Here is a 24,531-nt window from a genome sequence, read left to right as displayed (position 1 = left end):
CCAGTTTATTGCTTCCCTTTGAATCTTGTCTGCATTTGTTTTATTTGTATAAAAACTTTTCAACTTGATATAATCAAAATTTTCTATTTTATGATCTCTATTTCTTCTTTGGTCATAAATTCCTTCCCCTTGGGAAGCCAAGTTTTGATAAAGCCCATTGGGTTTCAAGTGGCCCTGCTTGACTATTCCTTTAAATCCAAATCGCTCTGGTTCTCATTCATTGGCCAATAATAGGTCCCAATACAGGCCTTATTTGCTTATTGAGTTTTGGTGGCTCAGTGTAAGTGTAAATAGCAGTTGTTTGTGTTCTGGCCAGATATTCTGGGAATCTTTTTTTCCCAGATTGATTCTTTGATGAAAGCAAACTAGGCCATCTTCTCCCTCTATTCTTACCTTCATGAATGTTGCCTCAGACAGACTGAAGCCTTGGAAAGGCCATAGCTTAAAAAGGTCAAGGTCTCCCACTGCATCAAAGGCCATCTTTAGTTTTCCTACTGCCTTGCCTGTGTTTTGCCACTGGACTCCAGTGACAGAATGAAGCAAATGACTCTACATAGCTCTGCCTCACTTAAATCCAATTCACTTGCAAGTCAAGGCATCACCTTCATGATATCATTGTTTCTCTTGGAAAACAAAGAAGGAACAACAAACAGCATCTGATCCTTTTGCTCCTCTCACATCTATCACTTTAGTTCAAGCCTTCATCACCTTTCACTTAGATAATTGCAACAACCTCCTAATTATCCTCTCTGCTTCAAGTCATCACTCAGTTGCCAAATTAATTTTTCTTAAACATAGCACTATGTGACTCTCTTACTCAACTTATTCCAATGGCTCCCCCCTTAACTACAATATAAACACTTCTGGTTAGTTTTTAAAGCCCTCCATAACCTGGTCCCAACATACATTTCTCATCTCATTTTAAATTATTCCCTTCCCCCTCACTTCTATGTTGTGATTCAGACAATGTAGCTTTTTCTCATTTTCCCACTCATAACACTCCACCTTTTGCATTAGTATCCCCCCATACCTAAAATATACTCTCTCTTTACCTCTCCCTCAAAGAGTACTTGTCTTCCTTTAAAACACAACCCAAGCATCTTTCTATATGAAGCCTTTCTTTAAAAAAAACAAAAACAAAACCTTTTTATTTTACCAAATACATGAGAAGATAGTTCTCAGCATTGACCTGTGCAAAAGCTTGTGTTGCAGCTTTTTCTCCTTCCTTCCCCTTCCCATAGAGAGCAAGCAATCCAAAATAGGTTAAACACATGCAGTTCTTCTAACATATTTCATATTCATCATTGCTGCACAATAAAAATCAGATCAAAAGATGAAAGGGAAAAAAAATCAAGAAAAACAAATAAGGTGAAAATACTATGCTTTTGATCCATATCCAGTTTTCATAGTTCTCTCTCTCTGTGGATGCAGATGGCTCTTTCCATCTCAAGTCTATTGGAACTGCCTTTGAATCACTACATTGTTGAAAAGAGCCAAGTGCTTCATAGTTGATCATCATGTAATCTTTTGTTGCTGTGTACAGTATTTTCTTGCTTTTTACTTACTTCTCTTGTCATCTGTAAGTAAATCTTTCCAGGTTTTTCTGAAATCAGTCTGCTCATTTTTTCTTAAGAACAATATTATTCCATTATCTTCTATATGAAGCCTTTCTTGATATCCCCTACTACTAGTGCTCTCCCTCCCAAACTATCATGTATTTAGTACTTTTTTTGTTTATAAATATATGTGTGTGTGTTTTATATTAGCTTATTATAGATTCTATTTGTATTCATTGTTTCTCCCACTAGAATTAAATGCATTGAGAACAGAGGTTATTTTATTCTTCCTACTTTCTATTTCCTACAGTGTTTGGCATGCTTAGCAATTTCATAGTTGTTGAGCCATTAAAATAGTGTGGAACATACTCAGAAGATGTTAGTTAAGAGGTCACTTCAAGTTGGTAAAATACCCAAATTGTCTCCTGAAACAACCTATTTTAAATCTTGGAATATGGTAGTAGTTAAACAGATATAGAACTCTCTGGAAACTGAATTCAAAGACTGGTAATCTTAGAAAAAAGATGTCTTTTGTGGAATGTCCTCAAGAGATCCTGGCTCTATGCCATTAAACAATTTTACTAAGGAGAAGGATGAGTATTTAGGTGCAATGCTTATCAGATTCTCTAAATGGCACAACTACCCAAAAAGATCTAAACAAACTAAATGATATAAAACCTAATAAGATATTTAATGAGATAAAATGAGTTTGCAGTTTATTAAAATCTTCATCTCATTTTTGAAGTCCATTTTTACATATTTATGATATATAAACTAGAAGAATGGTTAACATGATACAGGATCCAAAAAAGTTCTTGACCACTTAGAACAATGAGATAAGTCTGTGATTTTAAATTTAATTGGGATAGATGAAAAGTCTTACAATTGAATTGAAAAAATAAACTTCAAAAGTACAGTGTAGTAAAGATAATTCTGAAAAGCAATCCACTTTAAAAGATGTAGATTTTTTAGTAGACTAAAAGTTCAATGTGAGTCAGCATTGTTACATACCAGCCAAAATAGCAAATATGATCGTCAGCTCCGTTTTGAGGTAAGTGTAGTATATAGAACATAAAAAGTAATTAGTCCTTCTGTCCTAGAATATTTTGTTCAATTCTGAGTAAAGCATTTTAGGAGCGGCATTGAGAAGTTGAAGAGGAAGAGAGAGACCAGAATTCTGTAGAATTTGGACATAGTAGCATATTAGGAAATGGGGATGCTTAGAAGTAAGGTGCCCATCATCTAATATAGCACAGTAGATAGAATTATAGATTTGGTTTTAGTAAAACCCGAGTTCAAATTTCATCTCTCATACTAGCTGTGTAACCTTGGCTAAATTATTCAGTCTTTTTGATTCTTTTTCTTTATCTCAGAAACAGGGATAATAATACTTGTCCATCCCTATTTAATGGAGTTGTTGATATCAAATGATATATTGTTTGTAAGGAGATTTGCAAATTAGAAAACAGTAACTAAATACTAGTTATTATTATTATGACATCTGTCTTCAGGTATTTGAAAAAATATCTTCTGTAAAAGGGATTAGATTTATTCTTAGTCCTAGGGACTAAGAGCAGTGGTTAGAAATTACAAAAATGCCAATTTAGGCCGAATGTAAAGAAAAACTTGGACAATTAGAGATCTTTAAGAGTGAAATGAGCCACCCTAGCAGGTAGTAGAGTCTGCCTTCTTAGAAGTCTTCCACTAAAAGCTGAATGGCCCTTCCAATAATGATTATATAAAGACTGGTAGCTTTTGAGACAACAAACTAGCCCTTGGAGAGGCTGTTGTCTCATACTAATCCTTTTGAATGAAAGATACATAGCTTTAATTATTTGTTCTTAGTATGGTTATTCAGTGATTTACTGGACTGAAAGAGAAATACAGTAATTATTATTATAATTAACTCTTTAAGTATAATGACTTTACCAAGCCAGGTTTTTTTATTAGTCTTCTTGCTCTCTCTCATTACCCCCTTTCCCTCTTTCACCCCTTCATCTCTCTCTCTCTCTCTCTCTCTCTCTCTCTCTCTCTCACACACACACACACACACATACACACACAAGAATCAAACAAGTTAAGTCATGATTTGCATTCTTCTACATTAATTTATATAGATTTTTAAAGTCACAGAATCATTGAGCCTTAAGAGTTGGAAAGGACCTCAGATATGACCTAATTTAAACCTCACCTATACTTCTATTGCTATATCTTCATCTACTGATAGGTGGTCATCCAGACTTTGTTTGAAAAAAATTTGTAGCAATGGGGAATCAAAATTTCATGAAGCAGCTTGTTTTGGAACAATTCTAGTTTTTAGTAAGTTTTCCCTCCAATGAATTGAAATCTGCCTCCCTATAATTTTCCACTCCTGGTGAATTCCTTCTCTGGTGGGAGGGAGGGAATTCTTATCCTTCTGTATATCAGTTGAATATTTGAAGAAAGCAATCATGTTCTACATCCCTCCCCACATTTTGTTCTTCTATGTAATCATCCTTTTTCTTTTTGTCCTCTGTTCTCTTTGTGAATCAGTTCTAATCATGACAAATAAGGGGAAAAACTCAGCTAATGATATGTCCATTATAAGAAAAACTATTAGCATGGAAGTAAAATTAGACATCAGAAAATTCTACCAACCTCCAAAGGCCATAGAAGTACTCAGATTTGCCCTTCATAATCTTCTTTGAGTCTTTATCTTCCCTTTTTACTTTAAAAATTATTTTTTCAAGTACTAGTATTAAAAATAAAATTTTAAAAAGTTCTTCAGTTTTGTTTAGTTTAATTACTAATATGGCAGGAAAAGTATTGCATTCTCCTATTTTTCATTTTGATACATGGCATATTAACAATTTTATGGACTAAATCAACTTCAGGGGGCAACTGTGGCAGACTAGCAGGGTCAAAAAACATAAACACACTAGTTAGGTGACCCTAGGCAAGTTATGTAGATCTTTTTAGACCTTAAATATTCATCTGCAAAATATAGTAACTCAAAATATAAAAACTGTTTTTAGTATCCAGTGGGGTATTTACAATCTCTTTTCAGAAAATAGGTTTTCAGTGCTAGATTATTAAGGCATAAGGGAATTTATATATATGTATGTATATATATGTATGTGTATATATATATATATATATATATATATATATATATATATATAAAGAGTGTGTGTGTGTGTGTGTGTGTTTGTGTAATTGTGTAACTACTAGTATGAGACTAATACCTAATTGGAATAACTGCAAACAAACAAAAAAATTAAAAAAAAAAAAAACTTTTACTACCTGTAGAAAAAAAATCCAGGTGGACATATTTCATTAATAGTGATGCTTAGCCCAGTTGGGTTGATGTAGTTAAGCTTTGGCATTTCCATCATTTTTTTCAATCTTCAGAGTTGTAAACACTCAACTAAAAAATTCACCCCAGGCCAAAGTTGGCTTATAAGGTCTTAGCCCGGGAGCAAATTTTATTTATTTAGCAATAGTGATTGGAGGGATGCCCTTTCCTGGCAGCTAATGACCAACTAGAGGACTTGTGTGCCCTAGGCAAAGCTAAAGGCCATTAGCCCAACAGGTCATTAACTGACAAATGCCTGACCTGGAGGTCATTTCTGATATTATAAACTGTAAAAACATTGAAGTGTATATGTGAGGAAGGAGGACTGGACCAAGGAAAAGTTCCTCTTTTAAAAGAATAGAAAATTGCATGAATCTGCTTCTATTCTTATTCACATGGTTTAATTCTGTTTATTCTGTGTTTATTCTTGTAGATTGTAGACAAATCAACCAAAAACAATCAAATGACTTTGCTTTTTGTTATCTTAAGAGTGACATCCCTGAATGCTGCTATTCCATCATCTTGATCGGCTTATCCCATTTTTATAATTTCATTTATACTACAGTGAGGATACATTAAGCGTCACTTTTATGAAGATTTTTTTTATTATATATTTTATGTAGTCTAAGACAAAAAGACTTTATATGAAATCATAAATCTCCATTTCGTAATACTTGCTTAAATATGTAATAAATTCTACTTTGTACTTTCAAAGCTGTCCTGCCAGTCTGTGCTTCCTTCAAAACTTCCTTCTGTTTCTCTCTCAGGTGGGTTTTTTAAAAATGCCACAGTGATCCTTTTTGCTTCATTATTGCTAATTGTGCTCCCCTAATTAAGTGACCAAAAGAAAGGAGAAAAAAAAGCCTTTTAACAAATAATCATAGTCAAAGGAAACCAACCTATACAGTAGTCATGTTCAGAATTGTATGTCTCTGCACCTTGTGCCCATCATGTCCTCTATCAAGAATTGAATAGCATGCCTTATCTGGTCCTCTGGAGATGTGGTTGGTTGGTGTTTTGCTCAGTGTTCTGGAGTCTTTCAACATACCTTTTCTTCATAGGATTGATATACACTGTTTAATTGTTCTCATTCTGCAACTGTCTCAGAGTCCCTGAAATTGTTCTTTTTAGTTTTTTTTTTTTTTAATGAATCCATTATATTCATATACAGTTTGTTCAGCTGGTTCTTGTTTGTCAAAGAGAGAATTCATGAGACCCCTTTCTTTTCTTTCTCCATCTTTTAATTTCCCATTTAGTATCAAAACATTTGCTTTGTTATGATTATTTCCTCCCCAGCATCATTCCTTCTTAACATCCCCTTCCTGTATCTTCTTGTTTCTGTATTGTTTGATGTATTTCTACACTAAACAGTGTATAAGTACAATCCTCCTTCCTTTCAGATAAAAGTGAAGTTCTCTGATTCCCACTTCCCCTTTCCTCCATATTTGCATATTCTTATATACTCCAATTGTAAGAAATAACAAATTCTTCTCTCCTTTTCCTTTTTTCTGTACTAGAATATTTTTACTTTTATCCATATTTTTTTGTGTGTTTTTCCTCTTAAAACCCTCAGATAGGAATCAGTCCTGTTCTTACCCCAAGAATATTTTTTTTTTTTTAATTTGGTTCTGAATGGATACTTGATTTTTCTCCTCCAATTAGAATGTTAGCCCTGCATCATTATATAGCTTCTTCCATTTTCTCAAAAAATTTACCTTTTTAGGTTTGTCTAGACTCTTGTATTTATATTTAAGGTTATTGAAATAGCAGTCCCAAGGCAGGAATTCGCCCATCTGAGGAGAGGCATTGTGGTGTTTTGGAAACAGGGCTGGATTTAGAGTCAAGGAGGACCTGCTTTCATATCTCTGCTTTAACCATAACTAGTTGGGATAGTCTCTTCACCTAATTGAGCTTCAGTTCCTTACCTGTAAAAGAGGATAATATTAACACTATTTATTTCATAGGATTGTTATGAAGAAAGCACTCTGTAAAACTTAAAGCACTATATAAATATGAACTTTTATTCATATGCTATACATTCCAACCAAATTCCATTATGATTTATCTCTCCTGTTTATAATTTTGCTCTTTCTTTCAATAGAACATTATCTGTACCTTCATTCTATTCTGGAAATGACTTCCTTTCCCTTCCTCCCCTTCCTGCCTCCACAGTTCTGTTAAAGCTGTTCTTTCAAAGTACAATTTAGGTGGTATCCCCTCCGTGAAGACTTCTTCCCTGACCCATCAAGATAAAAGTGATCTCTCCCTCTTCAAATGCCTCCTTCTTCTTCTCTCCACCAGTCTTTTATGTTTATCTCTCTCCCTTATATCATAGTTTTTTGTGTCATAGTCCCCCTCTCCCAATTTGATTGTGACCTCCTTGATAGAAATAACACACACACACACACACACACACACACACACACACACAGATATAATCTTTGTATCCACAGTGCTTTGTCTCTAATCAGCACTTGTTGATGCTTATGCTTATTAAATGAGTGTTATGTATTATCAAAGATGGATAAGGCATGGAAACAGTCCCCATGGGAGACATGGTGGTACATGGGGAAGAGTGGTATAAAACACCAACCACAATTATAATAATAGTAATGACTAACAATAATGGTTTAAGGTTTGTAAAGCATTTTACAAATACCTCATTTGATCCTCACAACAGTATTATATGGTAAGTGCTATTATATATAGATAGATAAGAGGGGAGAGGGAGAAAGGAACGAGTACGTAGATAAATAGGTAGATGTAGATGTCTAGATGAAGCATAGAGAAAGAGCTTACTCTGTGACAAGCACTATCATGAGTACTAGAAATACACATTTCAAAAATACTGTCTTTAGGCATTTTATGAATGAGGAAAGCAAGGCCAGGAAGTTAAATGATTGTCCCCAGATCCCACTACAAGTGAGATTATGTCTGGCACTCTGTGCGCTGTGCCATCTACCTGTGAAGAATCAGGCAGAAGATTCTGAAGTTCACGTGGTAGACCAGAGGGGATTGCTGAACATTTTTGAGCAGAGTGAAAGACATTACCTAGCTTTGTGCATATAGAATAGTAATCTAGTAAGGAGTTTAAAGGATAGATTGAAAAGGGAAAGATAATGGAGCTAGAAATACCTGTCAGGAGGCTATCGCAGTCATTAAGACAAGTAGTAATGAGGACCAGTGCTAGGACAGAAAGAAAAGAGGGAATTGTGGTTTATGTACTGATAGGACATTGTATAACAATTTGTTATTAGAGGAGTAGGTGAACAAAGAATCAAAGATAATACCAAGATTTTGAAGTCAAGAGGAGAGGAAAGGAGATGTCTTTGAAAGAAAGCTATTAACATGACTTACAAATGGTTACTAATCAATCAAAAAGTTTTTTGATAAGAGCTCCCTCCTCCCCCCCCATGTGATTGGTAGTGTGTTGGTATAGAGGACTGTAAGCTTGAATTCTGGATCTGCCTCTCCAAATTGCTGATGTGACATTTCCACCTGAATATTATTCTAGCATCTCAAACTCAATAACAAAATTCATTTCAGAAAAGTAAGAAGTGGTCATCATACTTAATTAAAAAAAAAAATTAGTGATAGTCACAGTTTACTATTTGGAGTAATTACAGTTTATCCATAACCACAGTTTTGCTAATTTACATGAGGTGTGATGATAAAATAATGAGAGGTTCCACAGAACAACCAGTTTTATTATTACATACTACATATCTGCTCTTTTCTAAATCTGATATTGTTTGCTTCATAGTTTATTATATCACTTGAGTTCTATATATTTTTTCAATCTCTATTGAAAAAGGTGCTTATTATTTGTAGCTGTACTTTACAAACTAATGTATCAGCTGTTCTGAATTAAAAATTAAGGATACCAATTTGCCTGTTTTTTACTGCACCTGTACTAATAGTCTTGCCATTTCTCTCTTCCCTTCTACCTTTCGCCAAAAGGAATTTCCAGCCCAATGAAACAGATTGTCATCCCTCCCACAAATAAGCAAGGCCCTACACTTGGCAGCATTGGGAAAGGCTTCCTCCAGAAACCCCCAAGTTTGTAAATCCCTACAGAACTCTTATCGGTCAACAACAAGCTTGCTGCAAAGAACTTTTGAGCATTATCTTCATTTTTTGAGATCCCTGACTGTTGGGCAGAGGTCTAAAAATGTAAGTCTTTTCTAGACCAAGGACAGTGCTCTCTTGAAGCAATTAATTTATATTAATACTGGCATATAGTTTAGGGCTCATCTGGGTTTTCTGGTTCCAGGTGGTGAGTGAGTTGGTTTCTCTATGGTTTTGGCCAGTATTGTTGCTAGTGATTTTCTTCAAGGACTGCTGCTACCTTGAGGTTGCCAGTAGGGAAGTTTGATCTACTAGAAGTATGTAAGAGCAGAGGATGAAAGGAAACACTTAATGGGAACATTTCCTGAAATATTTCCTGTGAATCTTCTCTTCTTCTCTCTTAACTCCATATGGCAAATACCTTGACCTATATCATATAAACACTGAGTTAAATTAGCTAAGTTAATTTCAATTATAACAAAATATATTTATTTTAAAAAGATGTATCTAATGAAAATTGTCACATATTTTGAATCCTCTCATGTTCTGCTCTGTGCATGACATTTTTTTTATTTTTCTGTTATTTTGTATTTGTTTAAATAAATAAATACATTAAATTTCTTTAAAAGATATATTTTATAAAACAATGCTAATTTTTGTGACTTTATTTTTCCTCATCTTGCTACTATTCTGCTACGAAAGAACACTGAATTTGGAGTTAATAGAACCTGGATTCCAGATTTGAGCTTTCCTATATACTACCTCTGTGACTTTACAAAATCACTTAACCTCCTCTGGGCCTCAGTTCCTGTACCCATAAAATTAAAGTATTGGACTACCTGACTTCTAAGGTCTCTTCCAACCCTAATTTTAAAAGCCTACAAAGACTTATTGAAAGAATAAGCACTTGCTTATCTCAAGATATGCATTAAGACTAAATCTTTCTTGAGAGTACTTTACCCCTGTTTTTGCTTCATAGCTCTGCTATTTATTTCCCCATTGGAAAGAGAAAAAGCACAATAAATTTGTGTGTAATTAATGCTATTAGTTTTACAGATGTGTGTATACCTGGTCATGGTCTGCTAACAGCAGCTTAGAAAAGAGGGTATAACTACACACCTGTCAGATTGGCTAGAGTGACAGGGAAAGATAATTAATGGAGAATGCTGGAGATGTGGGAAAACTGGGACACTGATACATTGTTGGTGGAATTGTGAACACATCCAGCCATTCTGGAGAGCAATTTGGAACTATAATCAAAAAGTTATCAAACTGTGCATACCCTTTGATCCAGCAGTGTTTCTACTGGGCTTATATCTGAAAGAGATACTTAAGAAGGGAAAGGGACCCACATGTGTAAGAATGTTTGTGGAAGCCCTCTTTGTAATGGCCAGAAATTAGAAACTGAGTGGATGCCTATCAATTGGAGAATGGCTGAATAAATTGTGGTATATGAATATTATGGAATATTATTGTTCTGTAAGAAATGACCAGCAGGATGAATACAGAGAGGCTTGGAGAGATTTACATAAACTGATGCTAAGTGAAATGAGCAGAATCAGGAGATCATTATACACTTCAACAACAATACTATCTGAGGATCAATTCTGTTGGACCTGGCCCTCTTCAACAATAAGATGAATCAAATCAGTTCCAATAGAGCAGTAATGAACTGAACCAGTTACACTCATTGAAAGAACTCTAGGAGAGGAGTGTAAACCACTACATAGAATTCCCAATCTCTCTGTTATTGTTTGCCTGCATTTTTTATTTCCTTCACAGGCTAATTGTACACTATTTCAAAGTCTGATTCTTTTTGTACAGCAAAATAACTGTATGGGCATGTATACATATGTTGTATTTAACGTATACTTTTACATATTTAATGTATATTGGTCAACTTGCCATCTGGGGGAAGGAGGTGGGGGGGAAAAGGGGAAAAATTGGAACAAAAGGTTTTGCAGCTGTCAATGCTGAAAAATTACCCATACATATAACTTGTAAATAAAAAGCTATAATTAAAAAAAAAAGAGAAAGAAAGAAAATAGTACATTTTGGTGGATAATATATAGGGTAAATGATATATCTAAAGGCATAGTTATTAGTGGATGAATGTTGTGTAGAGATAGGTCTTTCATGAATAAAAAGACATCTGTGTTTAGTTCTATTTAAAAAAAAAAAAGAGTGTATATTGTTCACTTCCTTTCTAAATAATTTTGTCTTTTTATATTGCAATAAGAGTGATCTTAAAAATAATGTTTAGAGGACAAGTATTTGAAAGAAGATTATAAATCTTGAATGTTTTCCAGGGTTTTGCCATGCTGAGCAAAACAAATTTTATTGTGACCCTTTTGAGTTTTTAGAATATTAAAACTATTCTATTTTGATATTAATGTTATTTATAGGTTAGCTAAACTTTGATAAAGCCATTTAAGTTCATCTTTAACATTTGTATTTTAAAATTTCAGTATATTTTATTTTACTTTAGGAATCTGATCACTTTAAGTTATGATACACTGGGGTGAGCTGATGATTTGCTAATTTAACAAACATCTGCATTCTGTAAAGTCCATTCCATTTTTTAGTTGTTAAACGACAATACTCCCGAATTATACTTATTGACAGAGGCACAAGAATACTTAACACTACTTAGAGATGGGACCTGTGTCAATTCAAGCCTAGCCAACTTTTACTTTTACAAATCAGTTTGTGGACATAGCCTAGCTTGATGTCTGTCTATGTTTTTGGTTTCATTTGTCCCTTCCTACATTCTCTGCTTTTCTTCTGTTGGTGAATGTTCTATAACTACATTATTATTTAGTCAGGCATTATAATTATACCATGTTATTTATGAGAAAATTCAATTTATGAAACATTTATCAAGTGCTTACGATATGCAAGGCACCATGGCTACAAAGACAAAATGAAAAAAAGACTCTGCCTTTGAAGAAATTATACTTTATTGGGGAATATAATGTGCAAACAGTTAAGTGCAAGATAATTTGAGAAGGGAGAGAAAACTAAGAAGTTGGAGAATCAAGAAAGACTTCCTAGCATTCCCAAATAGCTAATTGTAAAAATCTTGGGCAAACAGTTCTCAAAAGAATATTGACAACCGTGTTTTATCATTACAAATAAGAGAAATGAATATCAGAACAATTTGGGGCCTTCATAGAAGTATGTTTAACATACCAAAAGATAACAAGAGATTGGAATGATCAACAATGGAAGAGTTATAGAGATTCAAAACTAATGGAATTGTAAATTGATTTAGCCATTCTTGAATTTGGAATTATGCTAAGAAAGTGACAAAAATTTCTTTATCCTTTGATTCAGAGATTCTCCATGATTGGACAAATACGTTTTGAAATGTAAAAAAGAAAGACCTCAACTTTGTATATATTTGTGTATTTATTTGTATATATTTATTTAATTTGTATTTATTTATATTTGTATATATTTATTTAAGGCAACACTATAGTGACAAAAAAGTAGAAACAAACGCTCTTTATTGAACAAAGAATAGCCAAAGAAGTTGTAATATATGAATTTAATAGAATAGTACTGTGTTTTTTTTTATGATGACTACAGAGAAACCTGAGATTAATGTGAATTAATTCATGAAGTATGCAAAACTAGGAAAAACATTATATGTAATGTCTCCAAAAACATAATTAGAAATAACAAAAATGAAACAAAGCAACCTGAATTCCATGTAATTATGATTACACCTGGTCTCTAAAAAGAGATATGAAAATATATTCCCTCTCTGTTACCATCTTTCACCTTTGTGGAGTTAAAGGATTATGAATAAACAAGTGAATGAATGAATGAAAGTAAAAGCACTTATTAAGCACTTAATATATGCAAAGCATCAGGCTAAATGAAGTAGACAATCAAAGTTCCTCATTTCGGAGAGTGAGCATTCTAATAGGGGAAGCAATACAAATCAAAGGATTCAGCTACACAGAACCCTTCACATTGTGAATACTGGATCAGTCCATGTGATCTTATTGACTGGGTTATCTTTACTTTCTGCATTTTCTTCTGCTTTCCTCCATATCTGAAATGCTCTTCTCATTCAAATCTTTCTACTAACCTCCTGGTTTTCTTTAAGTCCCAAATAAAATCCCATTTTTTGTAGAAAACCCTTCCCTACTTCTATAGTTCTAGCATCTTCCCTCTGTTAGTTATTTCTCCAGTTAGATTATGAGTTCTTGGAGGGCAGGGATTATTTTTTGCTTCTTTTTTTTTCATTTCTGCATCACTTAACACAAAACCTGGCATTTAGTAGTCTTTTAGTAGACATTTGTTGACTGATTGCTTGACTTGTTAACCCACATCAGCTTGATAATAGGCTATCAGAGAGTGTCTGAGGCTGTGGCTCCTGAATATAACAGATTTTTCCAATGTTCTGGTTAGTTTTTTGGCCAATTACATGTTCAAATATAGGTAGTGTAAAAACAAAGGTATCACAAAAGTGTTTATATATATATATATATATATAATTTTTTTAAGAAAACCTTTTCATGGTACATCTAAACCTTGAAGTAAGTTGAGGAATTTAAGACGTGAAGGTAAGAATGTATTCTTTCTAGGCATAATGAGTTGAACTATATAAAAGTACAAAGAGATATAATGTGAAATGTGTAGCAAGTTGGCTTGTTTGACTGCATGGAATCATCTATAGATAGGAATAATGTAAAATGAATTTAGAAAAGTAATCTGGATTTGCTAGATAATAGGCTTAGATAAATACTTTGTGTCACATTCCACAACAAATTCAAAATGGCTATAAATTCTTCATATTAAAGATCACACAATAAAAACAAATTAATAGAGAAACCTCAAAGGAATAGAATCAGTTGCAAAAGGTAAAGTAGATCATTTTGATTACATAAAATGAAAAGGCTTCTGCATAAACAAAATTAGTGCATCTAGAGTAAAAAGGGAAATAGAGGGGAAAAAATCTTTGTATGAGATTTTTCTAATAAAGAGTGGCACCTCATCCAAGATGTACAGACAACTAAGAGAAATATATAAGACCAAAAACCATTCTCATAATAGATAAGTGGTCAAAGGATGTGAAAAAAAGTTTTCAAAAGAATAATCACAAACTATTAACAAAGATTGAACAGAAATTTTCAAATCACTAATAATAAGATAAATATAAATCAAAAGAAATCTTCACCTCCCACCTAGCAAATTGCTAAGCGTTACAAAAAATGGGAATAGTTAGTGTAGGAAGGGTTATATAATTCTAATTCACTGTTGATTGAACTGTGAATTTAATACAACTATTTTGGAAAGCAATTTAGATTTATACAAATAAAAGTGACTAAAATCCCACACCCTTTGATCTAGAGATTCCATTACTATGTGTATATCCTCAAGGAGGTCTTTGACAAAAAAGAAAGGCCCCATATACACCAAAGTATTTATAGCAATACCTTTATATATCTCAGAATTGGAAAGAAAATAAATACCCATCTTGAGGAAAGGCTAAACAAATTGTGGTACATGAAAATAATGGAATATTACTGTGCTGTCAGAGACAACAGATATAATGAAAATGGAGAAGCATAAAAAACCTTACATAAAGTGAAATGGTAAACTAAACAGATTCAAATAATATATACAAAATGACTCTAACTAAAATAAATGGAAAGAACAACTGCCACTGACCCGTCCACCAGGTCATCAAAGTGTGGGTCCTGAGGCTGGATATTTGTCTGTGAGGCTATTGCCTGAAAAGGGATGGGGTTAGAAATGAGGAGGGAGACAAGTTGAGATGGAGTAAGGTCTCAGTCTAATGAATGAAGAGGGTCTAATTAAATATGATTTCTGAGTGGGGGGTTGCAATGAGAAGAATGTCGGACCATAGGTGTGGCTGACATCCTGGGGTATACCCGTTATCTAGATCCTGGGAGGAGATGACCGATTTCTTGGGACACACATTATCTTATCTCAGGAATTTAGGGTGTATTGTTTGTTAACCAGACAGGTAGTCACGTTCTTGGCTTCTTTTGTTTCCTGGGGTGCCCGTAGGCACTGAGGTATAGGTGGGTCTTTTATGCCTGGTCTCTAACATGCCACAAAACAATCAAAATAAATTTTGTAAAATTATATAAAGAATAAGCATGACCTCAAAGAAAAAAGAAAAAAGGTAACTTGCTTACAACTTCTTTGAAGAGATAGGGGATCCTCAGGTATAGAACATTGTATATGCTCTTATATTTTTTTCAATATACTAATTTCATTTTTTCCTTCTTTTTCCTTTAAAAAATTTCCTTGTTATATCGGGGTGGCTCTGTGAGAAAAAGGAGAGATAAAGGGGGAAAATTTAGACAATATAAAAGCAACAATTTTTTTTTTTAATCTCTCTTCCCAAAGTAGGTCAGAGTATAATTGCAAAGGATTTAAATGCTACAGGAGGTTGTGGCATGTAATACAATGAAAAAGTAACCAGGTTTGGAATTAAAGGAACTCGGTTCAAATCCCAAGTCTGCTATTTCCTATATATGTGTCTTTGGCCCATCTCTGTACCTCAATATCAACATAGAGTTTCTTGAGCAAAGGAGTGACATCATCAGACCTGTACTTTAAGAAGATTATTTATGAAATAGAGAAGGATATAATGCGGTCAGAGAAAAAAGTACACAGTTCAGGGGAGTGAAAAAAGCCTGAACTAAGGCAGTGTCCCTGTAAATGAAAAGAAGGTAATATATGCAAGAGAAATAAAGATTCAATTAAATATAGATTTGAGGGAAAGAGAAACATCAGAGATGATTGTGAGGTTTTATTCTGAATAACTGGATAGAGACATCCCTACAGTGATAGGGAACAAAGAGATAAAGGTTTACAGGGAAAATAGTTTGGTCTTGGACATGTTGCATTTGAGAAATGTATGAGATATTCAAGTAGAGGTATCTAGTAGGCACATGGTATAAGTTGAGCTCAGTAAAGAAATTATGATTGTCTCTATATACAAATAGTTATGTGGTTCATCTATATTCTAATAGATGAGATCCTAACTGAGAATATTTGTTTGGATCATTCAGGATTTTACAAATGACCTTCAATTATAAAACGTCTTTACATCAGAAAGATGCAGAAAATGTAAAATCTTATTTTGTTTTTTGTTTACCAAAAAAAAAAAAAAAAAAAAAAAAAAGGCATCCGATTTGGCAGAACAAAAAGCCATCTTACAATGCTTTTTTACAAGATCATTGATATGCCGAGATCATTCAAGATTACTTGGAAAATATAACAACATAAAATATACTTCTCAGTGACCTTCTGATAATAAATATCAAAGCTCAAAGCCATGAGATATGTATTCACCAAAAATATTTACCAATGTGATAGAGGAGAACTGTAATGTTCAGGCTAGCTTTCTGGAGAGCCTTGGAATCAACCCTGATTTCAGCAGGCTAGTCACCACTAGGATGGATAAGAATAGAGTCCAAAGCCTTTATTCTTCAATTCTGACAGTCTCCAGCAATCTCTCTCACAGTCTCAATCAGTCTGCCTCTTTCCCCAGTTCTCTCAGCCCTTATATACCCTATTATAATTACATCATTACAACATACTAAATATGTGTGAACTAGAGAACCATTACATCACCATACTAAGTACTAAGTATATATAAACTAGATAACCATTGTCCCATCAATTCCACTGAGTTAACAACTTGTTTCAAGTGTACTTATCCAGAGTTCTGGCCCTCTACATATAGATGTAAGTGTTATCTGCATAGGCAATTTGAACCTGTGGTGGCTGACAGGAAACTCAAAGCAGAAAGTGTAGAGAAAAAGAATGAAAAGGGCCCAGGACAGAGATTTGTGGAACAGCCGTGTTTGGAAGTAGGACATCCAAAAGGGTCCAATAAATAATATTTAAAATATACAGTAATGATTATTTAAAAGCAATCTCAGATTTTTCCCTGATTTCTAATTACAAACTTTAACATCATTAGCTGAGAAAGTAATCCTTTTCAAAGGTTTGCAGTAGCAAATCTAAGGTTATATTTAAAAAGAAGGGGGGAAAGACAAGGATTTTTTTTTATTGTTAAAAATAGTGTATTAGTATGCTTAACCTTTGATTTTTAATGTGGAAAAAGCAATAGGATGTTTGGGTGGGGAGACAGGAATGATGAAATAAATAAATTCTGGCTTTGGAATAATGAGCTTCAGACAAGTTGAATACAGCCAGAAAACTCCATTCAAAAGGTGGTTGGCATCAGGGAGAGCAAACTACCTACCTAATAAAGAAATTTGATATTCTTGTCATTTTAAGCGCTCTCCCTCTCTTTTTTTAAATAAGTTCTTTCTTCGACATCAAACTATGAAGTGAACAATGGGTTGAGAATTAGTAGACAGATACCATTGCTGATCACTGCAGAAAAACTTAATAGATGTATATACATTGTTAGTAAATGTCCCTATTCTTAGTTACTAGAAATGGAAAAACAAAGATAAATATTTCATAAGATAAAAAAGGATAGATTACATTTTTCTCATCCCCAAGAGTGAAGATTGCTAAGATTTCTTGGTCGTTTTTTGGGGTTTTTTGTTTTTGAATATGCCAAGCATAACAGAAAAATCTATTTCCTTCAAGGTATCATTATTGTTATTGTTAACTTTCTCATTTAAGATTTGCCCAGGAAAGGTGATATCTTGATCAAATCATACCCAACTTTTTGGTGTGGATGTTTGCTGAGTTAAAATGATCTAGTGTAACTTTGGAAGAAAGATAAATTATATAATTTTCTCCAGAGTAGAAGATAGCTTTAAGATCTAAGGTTAGATGATAGACTCAATGTGATTCATTCTGTACTACTTAAAAAAATTCTTCAGCTTAGTGGCAAATTAGATGGAACATCAGCCATAGAATCAGAAGGACCTTAATTCAAAACCATCCCTATAGACACTTCCCCGCTATTTAAACCTGTGGAAATTGCTTAACCCCAATTGCCTTCAAAACAAATTTTTTAAAATCCTTTTTCTGATGCCTCCTTTAGTGAAGTAACCAGACTGGTCATTTGACTTTAAAATCTTTTTTTCTCATCTCTTAAATATAGATAATGTAGGTCTAAACTCAGAGGGATATTGTGGGTCTCAATCTAAGGTCTGTCAAAGACTGCCATTGTGATGATTACTTTTTCAGCACTGTGATGGCTGTAGCCCAGAATAATAAGGGTACTGTGGAATAAACTTCTCAAGGTCTAGACAGCTTCAAGAGACCCAATCCCTTATCTTTAAGAAAATGAATTGCCTAGTATCACCTTCTGTGGCAGTTGGAGAGAAAGCATGCTGTAGCATGCTGTCAAGAGTGTTGGACCCCACATCATGAAGGAACTAAATTTGAATCTCTGCTCCAGTACTTACTGTTTGTGTAACCACAGGAAAAATACTCTCTGAGGTTCACTTTCCTCTTCTGTTAAAAAGGATATGTAGAATCAGGTAGGAAGGTGCAGTCTTGGATTAAGTATTTTTCTTATACCCTTTTAAGTCTTCTGTGATTCTGCATTCTCCCTTAAAGCCTAAATCAAATTTTACTCTTTTTGCAAAAACTTAAAGTGCTAAGTATTAGCTATTATTATCCACAAAGCTTCCACAATTACATTTTTACTTCTCTTTCAGACTTCACATGACATTTTATTGGAAGAAGTAAAAGACGGTGAAGTCAAAAGAACTGGGTTTAATCCTGATTCTGTTACTTCTAATTTTCTATATGGCAGTATATTTATGTATACTAAATATTATCTATGTCAATAATAAATCTGTGTTTATATGGCAATCACTTTACCTCTGTGAAATTCAAAATGAGGGCACCTGGATTAAATGAACTTCTAAGATCCTTTGTTGCTCTAAATTGATGATCCTGTGATAAAAGGCAATAAGTGTTAGAAGTGCTGTAGCAAATCTAGTATATTAATCTAATAATATCTATTGCTCGAGTTGTGAATTGATGTTGATCATCTGAAAAACATTTTGGAAGTATTTAAGGAAAATCTCTAAATTTTTCATATTCTTTGACCCATTAGAGATCTCACTGTTTTTCTTTCCTAACCCCTCCCTCCCCCGCCCCCAATTTTTATTTTCAGGTTTTTCTGATGAATTATTTTATTGAGATCTATAGAAAAAAGATCCCATATAGACCAAATAATCAAAGTGACATTATTTATAGAAATTAGAATTAAAGTAGGTGACTGTCAATTGATGGATAATGACTAAAAAAATTGTAGTGAATGTAATGGAATATTTAAAAATAGCAAATATGAAGAATATGGAAAATTATGAGATTTGCATGAACTGATACTGGCAGACAGAATAATATTAATAATAGTGGTAATAATAATAGTGCTTTAAGGTTTACAGAGCACTTTTTCTATATTTTGTCATTTGATGTCACAAAAATCTTGTAACATAGGTACTATTATTATCCCCATTTTATAGATGAGAGACAGAGCTAAGTAAATTGGATGAGGCAAAATTAAACTCAGTTCTTCCTGTCTTCACATTCAGCACTCTAATTGCTTCAGTAGAACCTAGAAAACAATACACATGATTGTAATCATGTAAATAGCATTATTATTTAGAATAATATATTACTACATAATATAATGAATATCAGATAAATGCATAGACTACTTTAGGTCCTGAAGAGCAGGTGATGGAACACACTTCTTCTCTCAGTAAAGAAGTAGAGGTGGGATAATAGAAGTACATGTAAACTGCTTGATAGAAAAGATTGTCTCATTTTTGTTTGTTTTTGTGCCTACAGTACTTAGAATCAGTGTCTAGCATATAGGTCACCTTATAAATGTATACTAATTATGTACAATTTCTACTATTGTCAAATATAGTCATCATGTTGGCTGGTTTTGCTTAACCTTTTTGCTTTGTATAAAGGAGTGTCTTAAGGAATATTGTGACTTTAGCGATCAAATCAAAAAGGATCCATGAAAAGCTTAGGTATAAAGACAGCTACCATAGATCCCAGACATGATCTAGGTCAGTGGCAATGTGACCAGAGAAGAAAGCATGACTGTATTAGATAGATGCAGAAGAAATATTAACAAAAATTAGTAACCAATTAGATAGAAGAAGGAGAACAAAGTCAACAGTAATTGTAAGGTTTTGAGGCTGTGTGATTGCAAGAATGCTAATGCTTTCCCCAGAATTAAGAAAATGAGGAAAAGGGACAAATTTTGGAAGAAAGGTGAAAAATTCTGTTTGAGATATGTTGGGCTTTAGGGTTTTTTTCTGAGCTATTATTGGCAGGAGACCCCAGTGGAGATATGACATTTAGCAGATAATTTGAACTAGAGCTTCTTCTCTGCTCTTTCCCCAACCTTAATGAAAATGTTTTCCTAGGCTTTGTTCATTTCTACCCCTACCCTTGTGAGAAGCAGTTCTTGGCTCCCCAGTCGACTGTTGTCTGCAGTGGTTCTGAATCAACCAGAGTCTTGAAGAAAAAGGAGCCTCAGCATTTTGGCAGCATCAGATTGGCTGACCTCCCTCATCCACAGATGGAGCTTCCAAACCGGGACCTTCTTAGAGGATGTTGACACAGCAGCCAATTTCACTGGGGCTATGGCTACCACTGTGGGAGTGGCTGGCTCTGAGGCTGGGACCAGAACTGTATTTGGAAGCCATGGCCTTGATTACGCCAAGAATCCTTCTGCACCAGCTTATACTTTGCCTTATCTGAAGCCATGGGGCTTGCTTGCTTCATAATGGACTTCCTCATCCTCCCTTGCCTTGTGAAGGAGTCATTTCTATTCCCTACCATTTCTCCTCCTCCTGGTTTAGTATAGAGAAAGAGGGTTGAGGAAAATGCTTTGGGAATGGAGGAGAACAACTTATACTTAGAGGTCAAGAGAAACTAATGACAAAAAAGGGAGGCTGTGTTACCCAGTGGAAAAATCCTGGATTTAATGGCCTTAGTTTCCTTATCAGTGAAATGAGGGGGTTGGATTCGTGTTATCAAACTCAAGTAAAAAAGTGAAAATCAAAAAAAAAAAAAAAACTATACATAAGGATCTCTGAGGTCCACATATTGAATTAGAAAACATATTAAAATTATCTTGTGTTTTTTTACTCATTTTGTTAAATAATTTCAATTATATTTTAATCTAGTTCAGGCCATGCTCTGGAGTGTTATTGGCCCACAGTGAGGCCCTGTGAACCACATGTTTGATATGTCTGGATTCTAAGGCATCTTATTATGTAGTTCTTAATCCATAGCTTTAAATCCTTTCGTTCATTGAAAGAAATGAAGGGAAAAAAATCTAGAAGGTAGAGAGCAGTGTCATGGGCTCAAAATAGGTGAGGAGAAGGACCAGAAGGGAAGGACACTTACTGTATCAAATGCTGCAGAAAGATGTGGATGGGGAATATATCATTGGATTTGACAGATCATTAGTAACCTGAGAAAGAACCATTTCAGCCATTCAAGAGAAGCAGGAGACCCAGATTATAAAAGGAAAAATGAGTAGATGATATAGTAATGGAAAACTGGAAAAAGGGGTAGGGAAAGAAAAATGGGCTAGGAAGAGATTTATGTTTTTTAGACTAAGGACCAAAACTTTTTATCTTATGGCAGTATACATTTAAAATAACTTATTTAAAAATTTAGGAAATAACTATAGATCATCTCTAACTTAGAAATATCCTAAAATTTTATTATCATCATCATTATTATTATATTCCAAGTAAGCAAATTACTTGGAATTTGAAGCTCATTTTCTCATAGGAAATTTTAAGTGGCTGTGAAATTCCCAGGCTACACCATAAAAGTATTTTTTAATCCATATTGTAAGTGAAATAAAGTATTGGCCTGAGCTACCTATGTTGGAAATCAATGGCTTATATCTGGGAAAGTAGAAGAGGCATATAATTTTCTTCTTCTTTCTTCACTGTATAGGACTAGCCTATGCAAAACTTTGTAATAGGTAAAATGTCTTTGGCAGGTTCTCCATTTCTATCGCCACATTATTCTTCTACCACCTGGACTTCTGGTATCTTGTTTTAGCTCTCTCTTCTAAGTCTTGATGCTTCAAAATTAAAATGCACGTTTTCTGGCTTATCTGCATCCCTTCACCCAATCACAAGTCTTATTCCTACCACACATTCTGGGTAGTAATCTGATTTAAATAAATTACAAAAGGTTATGAATGATAGTGCCTTGAAATTTTTAAAAGAAGATATTTGTTAGTCAAAGTAATGCACTAAATGATGAAATTTTAAATAGCATTTCGAATTAAAACAAAAATTTTCAGACCTCTTAAAGAAACATATTTTTGAGCAGAGAGAACCAGCATTAATTAAGGCAGATTAAGTCCTGTCTTTAAGGCTTAGTTTCCCTAATTTTTTCTCCTATTCCTTATTTTCCACCCCTTTGGAACCTATTCATTTTCCAAATGCTCTAGGTTTTTGGGGGTTTTTTTATTTTCTTCTTTTTTTTTCAAAATCTAATGGGCTCTTAAAGACAGTAGTGGCAGGATCTGCAGAGTCTGGGACTGGAGAAGATGAAAGTATTCCATGGCAGCGGTTTTGAGTCATTTGTGAGTCAGGTGTGTAAGTCAGAAACAGGCCGTCCTTGCTAATTGAATAGAAGTTGGGGGTGGAGGGGGAATACCTAAGAATGTTCTGTTGCTGCTACTTTGTCTAGAGTTTCAATAGAGTAGGAGAAAGGTCTAGTAATCCTTAGCCAGATCCATTGTGAAATGTTCATAGTATCATTTTGACATTTAGAATAATACTCTGTCTTTATAAATTCCTCGTCATATTACCAGTGTTAGTCTCAGAACTTAGGCTGTTTCACAAACCATAACATTTTTTTAGTGAGTGATTGATTTGTATTATGTGTCCTAGCCATCAGGAGAATCTTGGGATGGTGCTTATATTAATGGTAATATAATCTGAGGCTTTGCATTTAGTTACAGTTCTTCATAGACCGATTGGTGATACTCAATCCTTCTGGATTTGAGAATGAAGCTTTATCTGATACCTTTAGAGGAAAAAAAAAAATCCCTTCATTTTCTCCGTTCCCCATTTAAATAACTCAACACATCTGGTAACACTGTAGGATCATTGTCCTTTCAGTTCCTATGCAGCTCATATTGCTACAATATTTCTTAAGTATTTGGTTACCTCAAGGACAACACAATTTAAAAAAAAAAAAAAAAAAAGGCTGTTTTTATAAATCTTACAAATTAATCTATCTGTATTTCTAGGGGAAAAAAGTGCTTTAATCAGCAGAATTTCTATAGGCAATTGTGCCAGCCTGTTATATAGTATGTCAATAAATATAGATATGGAGATAAATGTTTGTGTATTGAGATTTTGAGGCAAATGATTTGGCCAAAAATATTTATCAGGTATGAGTTCTGAGACACAAATATTTTTTTATTTGGGTTTGTATCCTTCAGCTTAAAACCCTTTAAGTGAATCAGAAATAAAACTAATTTTAGTAAGCAAAAAAGGATCAGATAGAAAATTGTATATAGGAAGTTAAATGCTCAAGAATTTAAAATTTGCAAGCTTTGATGGTCTTGCCTTGAAAAAAGTGCACCAAAGTTCATAACAAACTCTATCATTTTGTTCTCTCAGATTAAGATAGTTTGTTTAAACACCTTTAAATTGTATCGTAGTTCCAGGGAGACCATTGACTGCTTGTTTTACATTCTTGAACAAGTTCATATTTTTGAGCTTTGCTCAATTTTTTTTTTTTTTAACAATCGGAATCCTCAAGATAATAGAGATTGATAAATATGATTTAAACATTGGTGGGTTGCAGACATTTTCAGCATATGTGATATAGCTGACCCTCGGGCCATGCACTAAATATATCCCCAGCTCATTTCAAGAACAGCAGAATGCCAAATGATCATATTTAAAAATTCTGTCTTCCTTTTCTGTATTAAGAATGAACATTAGAATTGTAACAGTTTCCTGAATGAGGTATTGAAAAAATTACTCGCTAAACAGAAGTAAACATGCAAAAATTAGATTGATTTATGATTTCATTGATTAGCTGAAATTTAAATTCAGATATTCCTAATGACTCTTGAGTAGATTTCCATGTATATTAATGGCACCCTAAGACTCTAAGACATTGGGTTTGAAGGATTTAGATATTGGTTTTAGTTTTCAGATGGGTAGAGTTATTTGCCAAGATCTTTGCTGGTAACCCTATTCATTCTGTCAAGCCACATAATCCTACCAGTACATCGTACCCTGTTCTGTTCTGAGACAAGATGAGGATAAAGATATTTTCAAATTGCTTCATTTCATTTTTTTTCCCCTTTGTTTTTTAGGTCGTGGAACTTGTATCAAGTGCTCTTATTGACTTAGTACAAGGAATATACTGTGAAAAGTCTACTTCAACAGAGGTAATGTTTTTGAAGTCCCCAGAAGGGAATGAATTTAAAACGTTCAAGAAAAATGTGATTTCCATTTTGTTTTCGTTTAAATCATACATAGCATTTTTTTAGCTAAGTGTTTTGGCAAAAAACTAGTGGCCATATGCTTGGTACAAAACAGATTTAGCCAGTTAATATAA

General features: G+C 33.8%; 1 protein-coding gene across 6 annotated transcripts in view; it reads left to right on the top strand.

Moving 5' to 3' along the window:
• The window catches only part of PDSS2 (decaprenyl diphosphate synthase subunit 2), a 342,888-nt gene that overhangs the window by 195,186 nt on the left and 123,171 nt on the right, over positions 1-24,531 (top strand). For all 6 annotated transcript variants that reach the window (XM_051997482.1, XM_051997484.1, XM_051997483.1 and 3 more), the window contains exon 4: positions 24,287-24,361. In XM_051997482.1, coding sequence (XP_051853442.1) covers positions 24,287-24,361 — 75 coding nt within the window. The remainder of the gene's footprint in view (positions 1-24,286; positions 24,362-24,531) is intronic.

Source organism: Antechinus flavipes, chromosome 4 (genome assembly GCF_016432865.1).
Source record: "Antechinus flavipes isolate AdamAnt ecotype Samford, QLD, Australia chromosome 4, AdamAnt_v2, whole genome shotgun sequence".
In the NCBI taxonomy this organism is placed as follows: Eukaryota; Metazoa; Chordata; class Mammalia; order Dasyuromorphia; family Dasyuridae; genus Antechinus; species Antechinus flavipes.
The sequence above is the reverse complement of the archived record's forward strand: the minus strand, read 5'-3'. Positions and strand labels throughout refer to the sequence as shown.